Here is a 21,846-nt window from a genome sequence, read left to right on the forward strand (position 1 = left end):
TTATAATGTCAAACCCCTAATGTGATTATTCCTTCTTATATGATTCATTTGAGACGTATAGGAACGCTTTCCTTTATTACGCTCGATACATCGGCCGAAGATTCCCGAATCATATCTTAGAGTATTCATCCTCTCTTATCGAGGATTAGAGATTCCTTGTTGCGCATTCACTTGCCTTCATGGCTAAGTGGCTTAACCCCAACGATGCCTTGGACACTCGCGAACGGAATGACTTTAACATAATCAAAGATTAAGTACTTAACCACAAGACAACGACGATGCCTCAGGTCAAAGGATTACTTACATTATTCCAACCATTAGAGTTACTTGCTTGACATGTGAGTAGACCTCCATGCAAGTACTCTCGTTCGATTGTGTTTAGTGAACTCATTCCCTTAATGAGCACCTACATACTTGTCTTAGTGTCGCTACACGAATGGGATGAGACTTTCCATCCTTCCAATTGAAGCGGACATAATATGTACCGGTCTATGGATTGTCAGTATCCCTCCGACAATCCTATGACCAGGAACCTTTTTGGACATGATGGTTATGAGAAGAAGGTCTCTGTAATCTAACATCATTAGGTTACTTCTTCCATCGATCCATTGTCCATGGATTCACTATTTAGGACATATTTTGTTCATTGAGATAGTCCTAATTAGTATCTTTGCCTTCCGATGTATAAGAGTCATATATACATCAATTCATTGTCCTGAAAGGTTTCTTCCAAAGATTGACTTTCAGGGCATATTTCCAACAATCTCCCACTTGCACTAAAGTCAATCACTAGTGTATCTTATACATGCTAGTTGAGTGAGCTTATGCTCGTAGGTTAACTTGGTTATGTATTAATCACCTTTTAATTTAAAAGGGATTTACTTATCAAATGTTTCTAAAACATTTTGATGATGTCTCTTTCTTGTGTTCGAATACTTTGATGAGACCTTGATTCCATGGCTTGAGCTATCGCCCCATTACGTCGTAGTATCCTACTAACGACCTTATGGTTTGGATTCAATCATTGGTTCTAAAAGAACCCCTTCCTTTCAAAACACCTTTTGAAGCAGTTTCTAAAACAATATATCGACATATATTTTGTTTGTATACTTTATACAAACTTTGCTCCAACCTTGAGACCATTGTAGTACGATACTAACAATACATTTATATGATTAGTACTTCATCCATTATGAAGTTCCATTTGTTAAAATGGGTTATTTTCACTTTGGTTCGTAACCTAAGTGAATGCACGCTTCCAAAGTCCCACTCTGATGTTCCTTTCTTAAAGGCAATAATACTCTATCAGTTGCTTTGGTTCTGATCCTGGGATATAGTAATATCTTAAAGTGATAACCCATGGTTTTTCACTTTTGGATATCTACTCACAAGTCCATACATGTGTCCCTTTTGTGATTTTATGACACATTCATTATAAGGGATATGAAAAAGATTTTCTATCATATAGGAAAATGCTTTCTTAAATTAAATTTTATGATTTGAACCATGAGGTGACGAATTTGGATTGTCTTGTTGTTAAACTATATGTTGTGACTCATTTTGAAACTATTCCCTTTTGTTTCATCAACTTGTCCATATGCTTTGTTATTAGCTTGTTCTCATAAAAGAGAATGATGGACAACTTCCAACATATAACCATTTTATGCTAGGTTGACGAAACCAACATTCAAAGACTATTCTTTAGAATGTTACACAACATAGAATTTTAACGTTTTGAAGAGCTTGAGTCTTTTAACAATTAAAATTACAAACTCTTAATAATAGTCAAATACTATTATTATTTAGACAACTATAAACCAATCATATTCAAGTTTATATCCATTTTTACACCTCCCACTATTTCTCATGACTTTAATGAGAAATGATTTCATACATTCAAAAATGTATAAACGTGGAATATACGGGTAGAGGACATTGTGTAGTAGCTTTAAAACCTTTCAAGCTCATTTGTTTCAACCTTCATTAAGTTGATGCCTTGTTATTAAGTGATTAAAATCTTTAAACTTTTTTATAGATTTAGACACTTCTTTCTTGGTTTTAATCACTAACACACTTAACATTTTAAAACAATTTTAAGAATGCCCAATTAGTTGTTCAAAACTACTAATTGAATCAAGAGTGACCTTGATTATTGTGGTTTAAGTGATAACCATAGAAAACGTTTTTCTTATTACTTATATCATTATAATGTGATATAAATCTTGTATCTCAACTAGGATACAACAAGACAATATTCAATTCATAACACTACTTTAAGGAAATAATATATTAGAAGGCATTCTTCACATTACATTAATATGATAATTCAAACATTCATAATGTTTAATACAAAAGACATTAGCTCTATACTTTTAGAGACTAATTAATATACCTTCATACATTTAGGCAATATTAGTGATCATCCATCATATGAAGCCACATAATAAGTTCTTAACAAAATAAGAGAGTTTAAAGACAATCTTTAAATGCCTAACAAACTTCCGAAGTAGTAAGCAAAAACATGGTGATCGAACCCTTCTCCACTTTTCCTTTGCTTGTTCCTCTTCTACTTGGCTTCTCCACCTATATACAATTATACAAGTGATTAGCCTTTTATATCAAACATAAATATTTAGAAGATCTAACATTTAGAATTGAAGATAAGAACATAAACCATACCTTTTGGTTTGTCCTTAAGAGTTGCAAGGTAAAACCTGCAATTCCTCCTCCAATGCCCCTCCTTTCCACAGTGGTGGCAAGTCCCCTTGGGCTCCATTGCCTTTTTCTTTTTCTTCACTCCTCCTTTCGGCTTAGGAGTGGGAGACTTTATCTCCTTCCCCTTTCCTTTGCCATACGGCTTAGGATTGGAAGAGGATGGCTTGTTGTAGGCTACTGCAACAGTCTCTACAACGTTCTCTTTCATAGTCTTCTCAGCAGTTACTAACATATTTAGTAACTCAGAGAGAGTATGATCCATCTTATTCATGTTGTAGTTCATTACGAACTGCGAAAATGAATCAGGAAGAGAAGCCAATATAAAGTCCTGGGCCAATTCCCCGTCAAGTGGAGTACCTAGGTTCTCCAGTTGTTCTATGAATCCTATCATCTTCAGTACATGTTGATGCACTGGAGCCCCTTTGACCATCTTGGTCTTCACAAGTTCACAAACAGTGTTAAAGCGACGGTTGCGAGTCCCTTCACCATATAACTCCGTAAGATGGAGTACTATGGAAAATGCACTGTCCATGCTCTCGTGCTGTCTCTGTAGCTCCTCATTCATGGAAGCCAACAGATAGCACTTGGCTTGTGTATTATCCTCAACGTGCTTGTCATACTTAGCACGTTCATCCTCTGTGGCCTCAGGGCCAAGAGGTATGTCAGGAGGAGGCTTGTCAAGTACGTAAATAATCTTCTCCAATGTTAGGAGAATCTTGACATTACGATACCAGGTTGGGAAATTATGCCCCTCTAGGCAATGTTTGTCGAGTATTTTCGCGAACGTGCTTCCAACCATATCTAAATACATAAACAATAAAATAAATTAGTTTGATTGTTGATTAAGTCACACGATTCGGGTCTTTAAACCGAATGACACCACCCACCATTTTTGGCAAATTCCATATCCCTCAATAGAATCCGAGAGTTATGTTGAACTCTTAGCGGGGTATGGGAGACTCACCATTACCAAGCCCACCTCAGAATTATATCATGTTGGTTAGCAAAAATAATGATGAGAGAATAACACTTTAGTCATTTACAACTCTTGTAATTACCCATCTAGTTTGGCCTCTAGAGAATGAATGCCTCAGAATTATATCATGTTGGCACCATTGCACTTAGTTAAGTTATTCCCACCATGCTTAGTTTATGTAGAGGTTCAAGCACAACCTCTGAATTATATCATGTTGGTCATACTCGTTGTCTACACTCACCTCATCATATGTTTATGGACTCCTCCAGGATGTAAGCACACACTTTGTACTTCCCCATTATAGGGTGAAGCCGGTGCATGAGTCACAAACGATTGGAGCCCACCATGGTGGAAGGCCTACGAAGAAATGTTCAAAACATCTCTCGTTTATCAACTTAATATTCTTTGTTGGTTGAGGGATTTTAAGGTCTCATCAATTTTATTTATTTAAACATATTCAAATAAATTGTCCTATTACAACTACTAGTCCAAAGTTAATGAAATTAGTAGCATATGATATCCCCACTATTCGTTTTCATAAAACAAATCAATATCAAAACATTTTTCAAAATATTGGAGATATATATAACTACTAATTGAAATCATTATAGTTTAGTAGCGTATGATACTCCCACTATTTGTTTTGAGAAAAACAAATCAATATCAAAAACGAATTTTTCAAATATTGGAAGTAACTACTACTACGGTTTTTGCAATCCTTTGAAATTGGACTTTATAGTTATCTTAGGCTCTTGGATGACCATGGACTTATTGGGTTATTGCAACAACGAGCCAACATTGTTGAATAAGATCTCGGGGAGGTTGTGTCATTTTAATTACGTGCTTTTCAATCCAATTAAAACATTTTCATTGAGCCATTAGAAATGAAAGACAATCATCCATTGCTTATTAGGGCGTTGGACCCATTTAATCTTGAATCTCATGTCAAAACCCTCTTTTAGTTATGTCTCCTTACCAATAGTTAAAGAAACTCTAGTCTAGCACTAGAGGGAATCAACTAACTAAAAGAGATTAAGAAGTAATAAGAATTACAAACCGATTTGTACAAATTCCTACAAATTACACATACTAAGAGGGAGAGATAGATTAATGTCGAAACGTGACAAGGTCCAATTGAAACAGTAATTAAAACACATTCCCAAGGTTCAAACAATTTGATTTTAGCGCCTTATCTCATAGCTCAATTATCGTTTAAGGCATAAGTCCATAGTCACCCATTTTCTAACTACTTAATCATATTAAATAATCAAATGGAATGCAACATATAAACAATTAGATTTAGTGCATATGGGCATAATATTATGTTGAGTTCAAACAATTAAAATCAAACATTTTAACTTTAACAAATAGTAAGGGCCTAAATGCAAATATGAAAAAGTTAGGGGTTAAAGCGTAAATACTCAAAAGTAAAAACAACTTTTTAAATTACAAAAAACCCCACAAGTGGGAAATCCACTAAGGGTGGCCGGCCACAATTTAAGGGATGGGATATCTCACCCAATTTTGCATTGAACCAACATAAAGTAGAAGAAAAATATATCTTGTTTGCCACTTAGTTTTGCTTTAAGGACTTTAGGGAAAAAGGTGATGGAAATATATATCTAGACAAGTCTAGGTATTAATTTAAATTTTGGTGTAGGCTATGGATGGTATGTACATCATCCATAACCACAAAACAGTGCATGTAAAACCATTTTCACCAAAAACCAAACCATGAACACCAAGAACAAAACCATGAACATATTTTCAAGATTTGTATGTTCTTGGTGATTTTTCAAACCCAAAAAACAAAAGTGACAAGATCACTACTTTCTAGCTTCAAAGTGTGTGTGTGTGAGGTTCAAAACAAAACACAAACACTAACAAAAAAATCCCCATTTAGCCGAACCCCCTTTAAGGAATAAAACCCCAAAATTTTTGTTTCTAAACCCTCTTTTCATTCATTCATCCAAAACATTTTTGCATATATATCTTTCTCAACTATTGATACACCTTTTTCAACATTTGAAAAGACAAAGGATAAACATATTTTGAATGAAAAACAATTTAAACTCAAACTTCATTCATGCATCAAAAACACTTTTCTTGCATATCCTTTTCAACTTTTGATTTACAATTTTTCAACACTTTGAAAAAACAAAAGATAAACATATTTTGAATGAAGCAATAATATGACATACATAAAATTAAAAACCCATATGCATAACATCTAAAAGGACACATCATACATAAACCTTTGGCTCTGATACCACTTGAAGGGAAATCTATGAGATTCATGTGGGATTTCTAGTGACTAGCATGCATATACAATTCAAAATTTATATACGAAAGCAACGGAAGCATGTCATACATTTTATCAAAGCTATAGTCATGCAAATCCCCTTCAAGATGCATAGGTTTATATAAGATGCATCAAAACAAAATTTATAAGAAGAACAAACTAGAGGTTTAGTTTTATACCTCTTGATCTAGATCTTAGACCAAGGATGGACCACCTTCAAGATCTTTGCTCCTCAAACTCCTTGAGCCTAGCCTCCCTCCTTGCTTCCTCCACTTTGTAAAGTAAGTGCTCCTAGGTTCTCTTCAAGTTTCCAAAGATATGAAAACCTCTAAAGATCCTCACCCACTTTGTAATGAGAAAGATGAAGGAACGACCAAAAGGGTGTATAGATGATTAGTTAAATCACCCCCTTGGTGGCCGGCCCTTTGTGTTCAAGAGAGAGAGCTTTTCTTTTCTCTTTTGTTGTTTTAGAACACATAAAAACCCTAATGAACTTTGTGTTATAAAGTTCCTTTTATAGACAAAAGAAACAAGTCAACATTTTAACCTATCTCTCCCTTGGTGGCCGGCCATATGTGTTTGGTTTGGGCTTTGGGCTTTTAATTATTTCAAGTCATCCAATGCTTGAATAAAAGCCCAATGGGTTTTGGCCCAATGGGCCTAATTAAACCCGAACGTTTCTTTAAGCCCAAAACGATCTTTATCGCTTTTATGATTTCTTTAGACTTTCTAAATTAATCAAAACACTTAATTAATCCAATTAATTATTTCCTTCATCCATTAGTTACTCACTACAAGAGTGTATTGGTGAACAATCTTTTAGGTTCTAATTAGCAAGGCAGTGAGGTGATTGGCATCAATCCAATTGATTATCCAATCACTTAGTGAATTAAAACTTACTTTTAATTCACCTTCCTTTTGATGACTACATTTAATCATCTAGAAGAACTCACAAGCCATGAGTGACATCTAACCATATATCATGGCTACCCAAGCTAATGTAGAAGTTATTCGGAGAACCTATTCAGTTGGAATTACAATGTAATTCGATCCTTCTCTAAAACAATACTCTCAATCACATTACTAGGGTATGGATTTATAATGTCAAACCCCTAATGTGATTATTCCTTCTTATATGATTCATTTGAGACGTATAGGAACGCTTTCCTTTATTACGCTCGATACTTCGGCCGAAGATTCCCGAATCATATCTTAGAGTATTCATCCTCTCTTATCGAGGATTAGAGATTCCTTGTTGCGCATTCACTTGCCTTCATGGCTAAGTGGCTTAACCCCAACGATGCCTTGGACACTCGCGAACGGAATGACTTTAACATAATCAAAGATTAAGTACTTAACCACAAGACAACGACGATGCCTCAGGTCAAAGGATTACTTACATTATTCCAACCATTAGAGTTACTTGCTTGACATGTGAGTAGACCTCCATGCAAGTACTCTCGTTCGATTGTGTTCAGTGAACTCATTCCCTTAATGAGCACCTACATACTTGTCTTAGTGTCGCTACACGAATGGGATGAGACTTTCCATCCTTCCAATTGAAGCGGACATAGTATGTACCGGTCTATGGATTGTCAGTATCCCTCCGACAATCCGATGACCAGGAACCTTTTTGGACATGATGGTTATGAGAAGAAGGTCTCTGTAATCTAACATCATTAGGTTACTTCTTCCATCGATCCATTGTCCATGGATTCACTATTTAGGACATATTTTGTTCATTGAGATAGTCCTAATTAGTATCTTTGCCTTCCGATGTATAAGAGTCATATATACATCAATTCATTGTCCTGAAAGGTTTCTTCCAAAGATTGACTTTCAGGGCATATTTCCAACAGTGCCCAATCTGGGGTAACTAGGGGTGAAGCGCTGGATGATGCCACTGTTGAAAGTGTGGCGGTTGCTGAAGATGTGGCGACCGAGTAGTCGTGAGATGTCTAAGCTGCTGAAGAGTAGTCTTATAGGTAGCCTTTAGGATTTTCTTTGTTTTCCTTGTTGTTTTTTTTTCTTTGCTTGAACTCTATCGATCTTTGCTATTTGTTTATCAATTTTGTTAGAAAATTTAATACACTTGCTTCCTTCACTTTTCTTCATCTTGACTTCTTTTGTTTACACCCAACCTTCAACCTTTAGACTAGTGGCAGCGTGCTGCTTTTCTATAAGCAGACAAGCCCACGTAGCCTATATAGTCGTAGGCGGTAATGTAGAGCATTTGCAAAGTTGTTAGCCGACAAGTCTGCATAACCACTTGGCTATTAACTTTGGCTTTCTTCAACATTCTAAAGATTTCCAGGGCATGAAATTCGCTAACCTTTCGTATCAAAAGTACGCTGTTATATGGAATTTCGTAGGCAAATGTCTAAGAGAACTCTTTGCTCTTTATGTAACCAATTTCGTGGATTGCGTAGCAAGTGTCACAACACTTTAGGAACTAGTGTAGATCTGAATGATCATTCTGCGCTCGGTAGAGATGAAACTTATCGATTACGTAGCATGTCGGTAGTGGATAGAGCTTCATATATGTTCACTAACTATTTAACCTTTCACAAAAATGTGCGGTTGTATAAGTTTAGCGTGGCTTATTGCTCGAAGGGCAAGCCATAGATAGTCTTCTGGAAACCATAGGCTAGCTTAGTGCACTCGGTAGCAGCTTTAGGGTACCAGGACAGCTGTCCGTAGGGCGTACTGCGTAATGTGCCTCATTCATCTCTGAGGTTCGGTTCTCTACAGGTTAGGCCAAGAGACCTAAAATCCTTCAGTTAGCTAAGCCTTGAAAATGATCTTAGGGATACTTCTAGGAATTCCGACGCTAGCCATTGTGCACCTAGTTACACCAGGGCAGCCTGACTCATCCACATTTGGATATTCGGAGTGTATAGTTTATCCTCTCGCATTGGAGAATAGACCCATGCGGGTGCGGGTGCGGGTGATTAGCTGACCCTTTCGCACTAGAGAGCATGGTTGGTCCACATAAGGGTGCAATTCTTGCGATAAGTCCCTCAAGAAGGGTGCGATCTTCTTTTGAACTGTAAGAGTGATAAGTTGTTGTAAGCATGCAACCGAGCTAAGTTATGAATAACTTCTAAATTCCTCATTGAATAAATGAGCAAAACGAATGAGAACTTAACTGTAAGGTAGGAACTACATAAGAACTGGATAGTCCTTGGCTTGTGCGGTGGTGTCCGTCGAGTTGCTTGAGTCTTCAGGATTTGATGTAGCAGAAGGTCATACATGGTACTTCCTCAAATTGTAGGCATTCCACTGCTTTTCGAGCTCTTTATCGTTCATGGTGGTGAGGGTGTAACTACCCTTGCCTCATACTCTGCTGACCTTGTATGGATCTTCCTAGATGGGATCCATATTTTTGGAACCTTATCTGTGGGTAGTGATGAAAGATTTTCTTAGGACTAGATCTCCGGGCTGGAACTTTAGAATCTTGGCTCTTTTGTTGTACTTGGAGAGGAGCTACTACTGGTAAGTTGCTATGTAGGTGATAACCTTCTCGCATTCCTCCTATGCCATATCTAAGTTTATGGCCATTTCCTTTATGTTCTACTCGATGCTTGGCAGTAGAGTGCTGATACTTGGCACGATGACATTGGGATGAATGATTGCTTCTGAACCAAATGCTAAGGAGAAAGGAGTCTCATCGGTTGCTTGTCGTATTGTTGGATGCTTCGGCTTGCCCATTGCATTGGGGATACCTCGGTGTGGACATGTGCTGCTTAATGCCATATTTCTAGAAGAACTTCACCAAATCTTTCCCTACGAATTGCGTTGTTTGTGACGATGGATTGAGGGATGCCAAATCGATAGATGATGTTCCTCTATATTAAACGCTCTATGTTCGACTGAGTTGTGGTTGTCATGGGCTCTGCTTCCACATTTGGTGAAGTAGTCAGTTGCCATAATCATCATGCCTCTGGCCCCCAGTAGCAGGCGGCATTGGCCCTATCAAGTCGATTGCCCACTGCATGAACGGCCAAGAACTTGTTTGCGGGTGTTCACTGGCAGACAATGCTGGTACTGGCTTGTAGCGTTAGTAGCGATCACATTTATGTACTAATTCCTTAGCGTCTTGATGCATATTAACCTGCCTTAAGAGCTTTTTGTGCTAAGGATCAGCCTCCAAAGTGATGATGATTGTGGCAACAGACCAGGTAGTCTATAATGGAATCTTGCCAGTTTGGAGTTGTACTAACCTATGACACATCGGGTGCTGGCTCCACCTATATGCTTGGCTTGTCCAGATACTCCACCAAAATAGAGTATTTAAGTTGATGGTCAAGGGTGGAGCCTAGGCCGACTAGTACGTTCACGTGGGCATTGTCTACTCGTAAAACTTGAGTGAGGGTGTAAGTTTGAAACACCTTAAGCTGCTTTTGTACCTTCTCTAGATATTGCGCCATCTTCAGATGCTTTGCCGTGTACTCCCTGGTAGTCTGGCTAGTGATTAACTGGGAAAAGGAATGAATTGCAAGCCTTTTCATGGCCAAGTCTTTTGCCATTCAGAGGCCTACTAGTAAGGCTTCGTACTCTGCTTCGTTGTTGGATACTTTGAAGCCTTAAGTGATCGCATGCTGAAGCATCGAATTGTCTAACTGACAAGGACCACGCCTACTCCCAAGCCCTTATAGTTGGATACGCTGTCGATATACAAATGCTAGAAGTCTCCATCGGGTGAGGCAGGCGTGGCTAAGGTGTGCTCGGTTGCCTCCAGGAAGTTGTTGCACTGTTCTGTTGCGTTACCTAGGCTAGGTGTGAATTCTACTATGAAGTCTGCCAAGGCTTGGGCCACAGTGATCGATAAACCAAGCCGTATTGGCCAAGTTCCGACGCCCATTTCATTACTCATTGAGAAGCATTTGGACAATGTAGGATTGATCGTAGAGGATACTGAGTCATTATGATGACTATATGAGCTTGAAAATATGGTCTGAGCTTTCAGGCTACAACAACTAGTGCCAAATTCAATTTCTCGATCTTTGGATATCTGGGTTCAGAATTGAGAAAAGCTTTAGAAGTGTAGAATACCTGTAGTTAGGCTCCTAGCTCTTCATGTATAAGGCAGAGCTCACTGCAACTTTTGAAATTGCTAAGTAGATGTGTAAGTCCTCTACTGCTTTCGGCTTGGATAGTAAGAGAGGTGATGTGATATACTTCTTTAGGTCTTGGAAAACTCTTTTGCACTCATCATCCAATTTATCTCACTGTGCCCTCTTAATTGCTTTGAAAAAGTGCTTGCATCGATCGGTGGACCGCGAGAGGAAGCGGTTGAGCACAGCTGCTTGTCCGGTCAAGCTTTGGATCTCCTTCAAGGTAGTTAGAGAATTCATCCCTAAGATTGCTCGGATTTTCTTAGGATGTGCTTCAATATCTCGTTGGGTTACTAGGTACCCTAAGAATCTGCTTGAAGATAATCTAAATGCGCATTTGGAGGGATTGAGCTTCATCTTGTACTTTCTCAGGATATCGAAAGTTTCTACCAAGTTACTGATATGGTATGATCACTGCTTGCCCTTCACCATGATCTCATCGACGTAGACCTCCATGGTTACTCCAATTTGCTTCTTGAACATCATGTTTACCAGTTGTTGGTAAATGGCTTCCATGTTCTTGAGGCCAAAAACTATGACTTTGTAGCAGTAGGTGCCTTGTTCTATCACGAACGCAATTTTCTCCTTGTTGGGCTTGTGCATGGCTATTCGGTTGCAGCTGGAGTATATGTCCAAGAAACTAAGCAGTTGGTTCCCGAATGTTGAATCTATAGTATATCAATGTGGGGAACTGGATAAGGATCATTCAGGCATGCTTTGTTGAGGTCAGTGTAGTCTACATAAACCCTAATTTGCCATTCTCTTTCTTCATTACTAGCAGGACATCGGCAAGCGATGCTGAGTGTGTTACCCCTTCTATGAACCCTGCCTCTAGTAGCTTGTTGATTTTTGCTTCAATGATCGCCAATTGTTTGGGTGTGAATTGTCTTCTCTTTTGGATCATCGGTTGAGTAGCGGGGTCAATGTGCAGCTTGTGGCAAGCTATCTTGGGGTCGATGCCTGGTATGTTGAAAGGTGACCATGCGAAGATGTCACGATTTTCCTTAAGGAAAGCTGTGAGCTCTTCTTTTTCCTTCAAGCTCAGATGTGAGTCGATTCTAGCAGTCTTCTCCAGTTGCTGGGGATCAAGAATGATGTGCTTAGCATCCTCTTCAGGTTTTCATCCTGTCTCGTCTGCCGGTGTGTTGATTTGGACCCCATATTCTTGATCCGTCTGTTGTAATTGCTATTTGGTAGCTTTGTCGTCCCTTTGGACCTTGGTAGCCTCTATGAGGGTAAATGTCTTCCTTTTTTACTCATCCAGTACTTGCACAGTGCATCATCGAGATGTGCCCTGATCAAATTTGATTTCTCTGACTCTTCCTTTGGGGATATAAAATCGAATTTTTTGATACTTGACAGAGGTTATGGCATCCAGCTTTATCAACCAAGGTCACCCTGATGCGAGAATTACTTGACACTCAAATTAAACCCTCGTTTGACAATTGTAGTAGAATGGATAAGTGAGGGATCGTTCTAGACCGGGGATTAGGAGGGCTTGCTAAAACCTTCTAAATTGACTTAAAAACATAAAAACACAATATAAAACACTATTTAATGCTCGAAGAAAGCAAAACTAAAAATAAGAAAGATTAAGACTAAGACTTCAACGAAATAGGGGGGGGGGGAATTGGATTTGGACGAATTTAAACTAAAATGAATACTTGGAAACAAAACAAATTGTAAATATGGATTTGACGGAAATGAATGGATGGGAAGCTAGCTAAGGGTTCTTTCTCTACACATGATATTTATGCATATGAATCAATTTCCAGTTATTCCTTCATTGAATTATGAACGACAATGCCCCAAATTAACCGTGACATCACTAGTTAACCCTTAGATTTTCCTTATATTATTGGATTGGATGGCATCATTCGACAACCCAAAACATTCTCAAAAGTTCCCTACATGTCATCATAATAGAGATACAATCGAAGATCATTAAGAATAATGAAAACCATAAGCATTGACAAAGCATTTGCAACTATGACATCATGTTACTCATGCTAAGAATTAAACTTAACGCGATCGTGACAAGCGACCTTCACTACTTTCAAGTATAAGTTAGTAACGATTATGTGAAACCTTCTTAAACTTTAGCCACATATTCATGCATGCTAATTAAGTGTCGACCCTCAATCAACAAACACAAATAAGTTAATCATCAAATAATTAAGCCAATTGCATTCACGAATCAAGAGTTCATAACCGGAATTCATCAATTCATATCACATAAATAAACATGGTATTGAAATCACCCCTAGCCAAAAAGGGTTTAGTTCCTCATAACTTTGAAATCAAAGAAACACCTAAACATTCCAACAACTCAAACTTGAATTGTATGAACGTTTAGGCACTCTTCTCTTCCATTACAAAACAAAGAGAATTGAATTTAAACATTGAAATCAAAGAAACGCGTAAACATTCCAACAACTCAAACGTGAATTGTATGAACGTTTAGGCCTTCTTCTCTTCGTCTTCGTTGTAGCACAAGGACTAAGGGATGTTGTTGGTGTGTTGAATGGATTGGGGGATTATGGAAATGGAAGAAATGGAGGAGAAAGGGAAGGGAATGGTGCAGAAAATGGAGAGACTCACGGCTAGGGAGAAGATGGAAGTGTTTGTGGTGTGTTGTGTATGAAAATGAGATGCTAATTGAATGGGGAGTGAATGAATGAATGCTAGGGTATTTATAGGAGTAGTGGAGGGAACATAGGGCTGTTTGTTTAAGATGCAAGTGGCTAATTAATGATGGAAATTAGTTAGGAAAGCATGTGAAAGCTGGAAATGCATATGGGGTACACGGCATTGATGCTTGTTGGTGCTGAAATTGCATGTGTGTGAGGTGTGTAGGTGCTGAAAATACATGTGAATGCATGGCATTTGAAATGATTGTTGTTTGGAAATGAATGTGAAGACATGTGAAAGCTGGAAATGCATGTGAAGATGTTGGAAATGGGAATGAAGGCCACGGCAAAGGATTTCAGGATGCATGTGTTTGTAGGTCACGGCATTGAGTGTTTGTTTGATGATGATGCATGTGATGGGTGGGAACAAAGGGGGAAACATGGCACAAGGGTGCTTGAGTGAATGATTGAATGTGCATGTGGAATTAGAGAATGAGTGGTGTGTAATGATGAAGTGAATGCATGTGGAAATGCAAGGTGGAAAGCTGGAAATGTGAGTGAAGGCCACGGCAAGGGTGAATGGTGTTGTTTTGTGTGTGAATGATTGTTGTTTTGCATGTGACATTGTTTGTGGAATGTAAGATGGATAGGGTGAATGATTATGTGTGAATGCATGTGACTTGTGGCTGCAAAGAGAAGGAGAAAAGCTGGAATGTGTTGATGTGTGTTGCACGGCAAAGGGGTGTGGTGAGAAATGATGGCATGAAAGTGAAGGGATTAGTGGTGCATGTGCATGTGTTTTAGGTTGTTGTTGTGATAAGTGATAAATGAATGATATGTTAAGTGATAAATGAATGATATGTGGTGAGTGATAAGTGAATGGTTTGATAAGTGATAAATGAACTAGTTTAAAGGGCTAGGGTTTAAGTACATAGAATGGGCCTAAAATAGGTTGGTTTGTATGGCATAATGTGTTTGATTGGGCTAGAGGTTTTCCATGGCTCAAAGGATTTGTTTGATTTGGGCTAGGCCCTTTGTTTGATGTCCCCAAAGAGCATACAAGGCTTCAATTTCGTCCATCCTCTTTGCTCCATGATTAAGCTATCCAACCATGCACAAAAATGCTCCAAATAGCCTCAAAATGCACTTTCTTGCTCCCTAAGCCCTTAGAACCTGAAAACACACAAAAGAAGCATAAAGGACTAAAATAACTAAAGAAACATAACGTAAATGCACGAGAACAAGCCATTTAAGTCGCATGAATATGCTCCTATCAAATACCCCCACACTTAGCTTTTGCTAGTCCTCGAGCAAAACAGAAAAACAAAACAAAACAACAAAAGAACACGAAACTAGACAAAACGAACAAAACACCACCTACACCTTCCAACAATCGTGTCACGGATTTCCAATGCACATGACAAGTTAAAAATCATTATTCCCACAGATTTTAGCCATCTTTACACTTAAGTACATTCTTAATCATAGTCACCACATACTAGTTCACAATTTAAGCATTTAAAACCATGATTTGAATGTAGTAACATGCCTTAGAGAATTTCCTCAAATCCTTACAAGATATGCACTCGTTTTTCACACAGATTTTCTGACTACACTCCCTACACTAGGTATATGTGAGAAGATTGATGTAAACATGTAGACGAACACTCACATATGTTATAACAAGGAAAGCATTTTCTGGAATTATTAACATGTATATGATCTCATGAATGGAATGCTACTACTTAGAATGAGAACCAGTGATTCCATAAGCTCATATCAATTCCAAACTCCACATATTGAATACATAACATCAAGATAGAAGTTGAGGGTTGTAACGGGGCTAAGGGTAATGGTTTAACAAAGAAAGGTAAAGTGAAACAAAGGTAATAGAAAGCGAAGTAATGAAATTGACACTTAAACTCACTTTTAATGGCAGAAATCAACTTTTAAACACAAGGGAAGATTCAAGCAATAACTAGGGTCAAATTCACTCTTTTGGACCCTAGTTTCAATAACCAATGCTTGTGAGATCATTCTCACTTATTTTTCAACTTTTTTTTTTTTTTTTTTTTTTTTTTTTTTTTCAACAATTTTTTTCTTTATTTCATTCTTTGGCCGTGCCCTATTATCTTCCCCCACACTTATTTTCTGCAGTATATTGATCAAAAGGAGTTCATTCTAAGTCATGCTTCACTATCCTTTAAGAACAAGGGGTTAACAAAGAAAATAAGCTTGAAAAGGCTCAAAAGGGGTAATCCTACAATACATGTGAAAAGGGATAGGCTTTTTGGCTTTGGCTTGACTAACAACTTCATCTTATTGTATGTTATGCAATCAATATCATGCTTTGAATGAAACAGATATAAGTTCTAGCATTTAGTTCTATCATGATACAATTGCATTCTAAGTAGTAACCAAGCAAGGAATAATGAGATCATGCAACGACTTTAGAACACAAGAAATCACAGATTATACTCTCCAAAGAACGTTATAGGCTCAAGTCTCTCAGGGTTGTAGCCTTTGTTTGAGTTCCTTCCTTCAGGCATGTTACAAAAACTAAATTTTCTTTTATGATTGCATGTGAAGTCATACATTATAACCATAACCAAGCATATACCAAGAGTAAATCAAACTTTTCTCTATGTTTATAACTCTTTTTAACAGTCATGCAATTACAAACCAAATCCTTATCATTGTGTTGGAAGGTATCCTAAGACACAAACACACACACAAAAACAACTTTAAAACAACTCTTTTTGGGTTTTTCAAAACAATTTTTTTAAATTTTTATGGGATTTTCGAATTTTTAAGACAAAACACACTAAAACAGTTTTAAAACAGTGAGAAACAACATGTGAAGTGATAGGTGATAAAATCCCACGAATTTGCATCAAATACGAATTGTTTACCCCCCCACACTTAAATCAAACATTGTCCTCAATGTTTTAAGCATAGATTCACACAAAGCATAAGTAAATACACAAAAAGCACTTAAACATACTAAACATGGCAGATTGTAATTAACAAAGAGAAGAGTTTAGAGACGCAAATCTGGTTGTGGAATGTAAATTCCATCTTCTCCTTGTTGATTTCATTGAGGCTTGATGTTGTTGATTCCACAGGCTTACTCTCGAACTGGTTGCCTCCCATCGTTGATTTTCCTTTGTGCTACTCTTGAACTGGGCAGCAAGATTCTTTTGGTCTCCCCCGGAGGTCTGAGCTTTCCCCTTTTATCTGTTTCTTTGTTCAATCTTTGCAGGAGTGGTCCCTTCTCTGGAAGTGTATCAACCGTTGAAGATGACTACTCGAGAGCAACGCTAGGTAAGCAATCAGGAATAGATTCCAGGCAGTTGGCTCCAGATCGGAAGACTGACTCCAAGTGCCGGCTGATTGCTTCTTTTACTTTGCCATGCGAGTAAGAACAAGGACAAAGAAAAAGACAGGGAAAGAGCATGATATGAGATACTTTTGCTTTTGACCTTGATGATATGAGATACCTTTGCTTTTGAAGAAGCGGTGAATGAATCAGCACATGTATTTGTTGTGCTGTTTCCTCCTGGGTCATCTGTACTCCAGGCATCTGGTATCATCTTTGGGGAAGAAGAAAGAATTGAGTATTTCGAAAGGCTTTGCTGGGAGTGCGCCCTCAGAGGTGAGGGAGAGTTGGGCATTTTCTTCAGGTTTGCCCTGCCATAAAAGACGAAGGTCGACATATATAGAGATAATATCAAGTGGTGGTACTTTTTACCTTTGTCGACAAACGTTTTGATCCCGCAAATCCGGCTTTTTGAAATAATGGCGCCTCTTCGATCTCTGAACACGCCTCTTCGATTTCTGAACGACGCCCCTTCGCTTTCTGAACGACACGTGGTAGTGCAGATGCGGCTCCTTTTGACAAAGCTGCACGCGTCTTCTGAAAAGCTGAGAAAGCATCGCCGAATTTTGCGCTTGTCGGCTAAAGATGTGTAGTTGCGATGATGGCCTCCACGTGTTGTCTGAAAAGAAGAAATCTTTTGACAAAGTTGAACGCGCCTTCTGAAAAGCCGAGAAAGCGTCGCCTAAATTACGCCGGAAATTCTGGCTTTTTGAATTGGTGGACGCGTCGCCTTGGCTTTTTTATTGAGCTATCGATCACCACAACAAACACACTCTGAAGATTTCCCATTCTTGAACATCGTCTCCGGCCAATTTTAACTTCATCCTCCCCTTCTCTTTGAACACTTTTGAAAATGGCAAACTCATCGAACCTTAGCTTGGAATTGAGCCTTAGCAGTGATACGGGCGCGCCGCGTCAAGGTAACGTATGGCGCCCTTCTTTCTTTTCTTCTAACGGTCCTCTCACAGGTGAAGACTCCGTGATGCAGGACGCCACAACAGCTACAATAGTAGCTAGGAACCTCCTCACTCCAAAAGATAGTAGGCTGCTGTCAGGACGGTCCGATGAGTTGGCCGTTCAAGAATCCCTCGCACTTAGTGTTCAGTGTGCGAGCTCTGTGTCCAATATGGGCCAACGCCTGCTTGCCCGCTCCCGTCAGGTGGAATCATTGATGGCAGAGGTGGAAAGTCTCAAGCAGGAGATCAAACTCCTTAAGTACGAGAATAGAAGTTTGCACGTGCTTGCCAACAACTATTCGACGGGTATGAAGAGGAAGCTTGATGAGCTACAAGAATCCAATGGTCGGATGCAAAGTGACCGTCAAACTGACCGTCAAAGGCTTGCGGCTTACTTCCAGAGGCACATTTTTCCGGGCTCATCCAGCGTTTGGCCAAGTATTGAGGCCTCTTCTTTGATGCCTCCCGCTCCGATACCTTCCGCTCCGATGCCTTCCGCTCCGATGCCTTCCGCTCCGATGCCTCCTGCTCCTAGAGTTTTGCCCAGTAGTGGGGCTTCAAGTAAACGCCCTTTGTGAAGGCTCCATCTTTCTTTGTTTAGCAGTGCCTATCAATAAACCAATCATTTTCTCAATGTTACAATCATAGACTCCCACAATTAATAAACAAACAAACAATAACAACTAAACAACCTAACAAGGCAGAAACGAAATATCAACAAAGAGAAGAGTTTTTAGGAATCTGGAATTTGAGTGCTTTCTAAGTCTTCCTTTGTTGAATGCATGGGTTGCCTCCCAAGTAGCGCTAAGACACAAACAAACACCAAAATGACTCAAATGACTCTAAAAACACATATTTTTGGGTTTTTCAAAAGAAATTTTTATTTTTTTTTTTATTTTTTTTTTTATCAAATTTTCGGAGTTTTATACCAAGACACTATAAAACATACCAAGACACTATAAAAACGCTTAAAACAGCAAGAAACAACATTCTAAGTGAGAGGTGAATAAATCCCACGAAATTCATGCAAATACTAATTGTTTACCCCCCCACACTTAAATCAAACTTTGTCCTCAATGTTTTAAGCAGAAAGTCACAACAGAGCAAGCAAATAAACAAATACGAGAAAGAAAGCAAAGTAAAGGCAGTAAAGAAAAAGAAAGGAATAAAAATAAGTCTCTTAAAGGGGTTTCCAAGTTCTTCTCTATTCGGATGCATGGGTTGCCTCCCAAGTAGCGCTTTCTTTTACGTCTTTCAGCCGGACGAGTACCCTCTTTTAATCTTCATTTGAGCCCACGGAATGGAAAGGAATGTCTTCCACCACTTGCCCCACACCATGCTCGTAATATGGCTTCAACCGATGCCCGTTCACCTTGAATTCTACGCCATTCCTTAAGCTTTTTATGTGGACTGCACCATAAGGTAAAACGTTAGTAACAACAAACGGGCCAATCCATTTAGAACGCAACTTACCAGGAAACAAACGTAGGCGAGAGTTGAAAAGTAACACTTTCTGCCCAACTGTGAAGGTCTTGGTTCGAATCATTTTATCATGGAATGCTTTGGTCTTGGCTTTGTACATCCGGGCATTCTCATAGGCTTCATTCCGAATCTCCTCAAGTTCATTCAATTGGAGCTTCCTATGAACTCCCGCTGCATCTTTGTCCATGTTGAAAGTCTTCACGGCCCAATGTGCCTTGTGCTCTAACTCTACGGGCAAATGACATGGCTTACCATAGACGAGCCGAAAAGGTGACATCCCAATGGGTGTTTTGTATGCCGTACGATATGCCCACAGTGCATCATCTAAACGTAAGCTCCAATCCCTCCTTGTTGGTCCAACGGTCTTCTCCAAAATTTGTTTGATTTCTCGGTTAGACACCTCGGCTTGGCCATTTGTTTGAGGATGGTAAGGTGTGGAGACCTTATGGTTGACATGGTACTTTCTTAGCAACGCCTCAATGGTCCGATTGCAAAAGTGAGACCCTCCATCACTTATGATTACTCTCGGCATTCCAAACCTAGCAAAAATGTTAGTTTTCACGAAATCTGCAACCACCTTAGAATCGTTAGTACGGGTGGCTTTTGCTTCCACCCATTTAGAAACATAATCAACGGCTAGCAAGATATAAGTGAAACCATAAGATGGAGGGAAAGGGCCCATGAAATCAATGCCCCAAACATCAAAAATTTCAACATTAAAGACAGGGGTTTGCGGCATTTGGTCCTTGGTACCTATGTTACCCATTCGTTGGCAACGATCACAAGACATACAAAAGGTTCTAGCATCCCTAAATATAGTCGGCCAATAAAAACCACACTCTAGAACCTTGAGGGCAGTGCGTTGTGTGCCAAAATGACCACCACATGCATATGTGTGACAAAAGCTTAGAATTGAGTGAAATTCAGAATCATGCACACATCTACGTACAATTTGATCTGGGCAATACTTCCACAAATAAGGGTCATCCCAAACATAGAAACGTGCATCATTTTTAAGCTTATCACGTTGGTGCTTGTTTAGTTCATTTGGAAATTGTTTAGCCACCAAGTAATTCACTAAATCTGCATACCATGGTTCACTTACCTCAATGGATAGCAGCTGCTCATCGGGAAAAGTTTCAGGGATAGGTACGGCATGTTCATGCTCCTCGTGGATCATTCGGCTTAAATGGTCAGCCACTACATTCTCGCTTCCTTTCTTATCCCGGATTTCAATATTAAATTCTTGAAGAAGAAGAATCCAACGGATAAGCCTCGGCTTTGCTTCCTTTTTCGTGAGCAAGTACCTTAAAGCTGCATGATCAGAATAAACGATTACTTTAGTACCAATTAAATATGAACGAAATTTATCTAAAGCAAAAACCACAGCTAGAAGTTCTTTTTCCGTCGTGGAGTAGTTCAATTGGGCATCATTGAGAGTCCGAGAGGCATAGTATATGACATGCGGCCGCTTGTCTCTTCTTTGTCCTAGAACAGCTCCTAATGCATAGTCGGATGCATCGCACATGAGCTCGAACGGAAGGCTCCAATCTGGAGGTACAATAATGGGGGCCGAGACTAGCTTCTCCTTGAGTTGGTTAAATGCCGAATTACACTCTTCATCAAACTTGAATGGCACATCTTTTTGAAGCAATCGGCAAAGAGGGTTGGACATCTTGGAGAAGTCCTTGATAAAACGCCTATAGAACCCTGCATGGCCAAGAAACGAACGTACCTCTCTAACCGAAGTAGGAGAGGGTAAGTGACGTACAAGGTCTATTTTCGATTTATCTACTTCAATTCCTTTTTCTGAAACAATATGTCCTAAAACTATACCTTGTTTCACCATAAAGTGACATTTCTCCCAATTCAAGACAAGGTTAGTTTCAACACATCGTTTCAAAATTAAGGTCAGATTATCCAAGCAATTATCAAATGAACTCCCAAATACACTGAAATCATCCATGAAAACCTCAATGATCTTTTCAACAAAATCGGAAAATATACTTACCATACACCTTTGGAAAGTGGCCGGTGCGTTGCATAAGCCAAATGGCATGCGACGATAAGCAAATGTTCCAAAGGGACATGTGAATGTGGTCTTCTCTTGATCATCCGGGGCTATCACAATTTGGTTATATCCAGAGTATCCATCAAGAAAACAGTAAAAAGCATGACCGGCTAACCTTTCGAGCATCTGGTCGATGAATGGCAAAGGAAAGTGATCTTTCCTAGTCATGGCATTTAGCTTCCGGTAATCGATACATACTCGCCATCCAGTCTGAATGC

The 21,846-nt window shown here is 39.0% G+C and overlaps 1 protein-coding gene across 1 annotated transcript; it reads right to left on the bottom strand.

Annotated features, from left to right (window-relative positions):
* Positions 1–2,397: 2,397 nt before the first annotated feature.
* On the bottom strand, positions 2,398–3,183 carry LOC148699423 (uncharacterized). The gene is made up of 2 exons (XM_088685660.1): positions 2,680–3,183; positions 2,398–2,583 (listed from the first exon to the last, which is right to left on the bottom strand). The coding sequence occupies exons 1-2, from the start codon at positions 3,143–3,145 to the stop codon at positions 2,567–2,569; spliced, it is 483 nt and encodes a 160-aa protein (XP_088541786.1). The 5' UTR covers positions 3,146–3,183; the 3' UTR covers positions 2,398–2,566.
* Positions 3,184–21,846: the final 18,663 nt, after the last annotated feature.

Source organism: Pyrus communis, chromosome 1 (genome assembly GCF_041283825.1).
Source record: "Pyrus communis isolate YQ-2024b chromosome 1, ASM4128382v1, whole genome shotgun sequence".
Classification (NCBI taxonomy): domain Eukaryota; kingdom Viridiplantae; phylum Streptophyta; class Magnoliopsida; order Rosales; family Rosaceae; genus Pyrus; species Pyrus communis.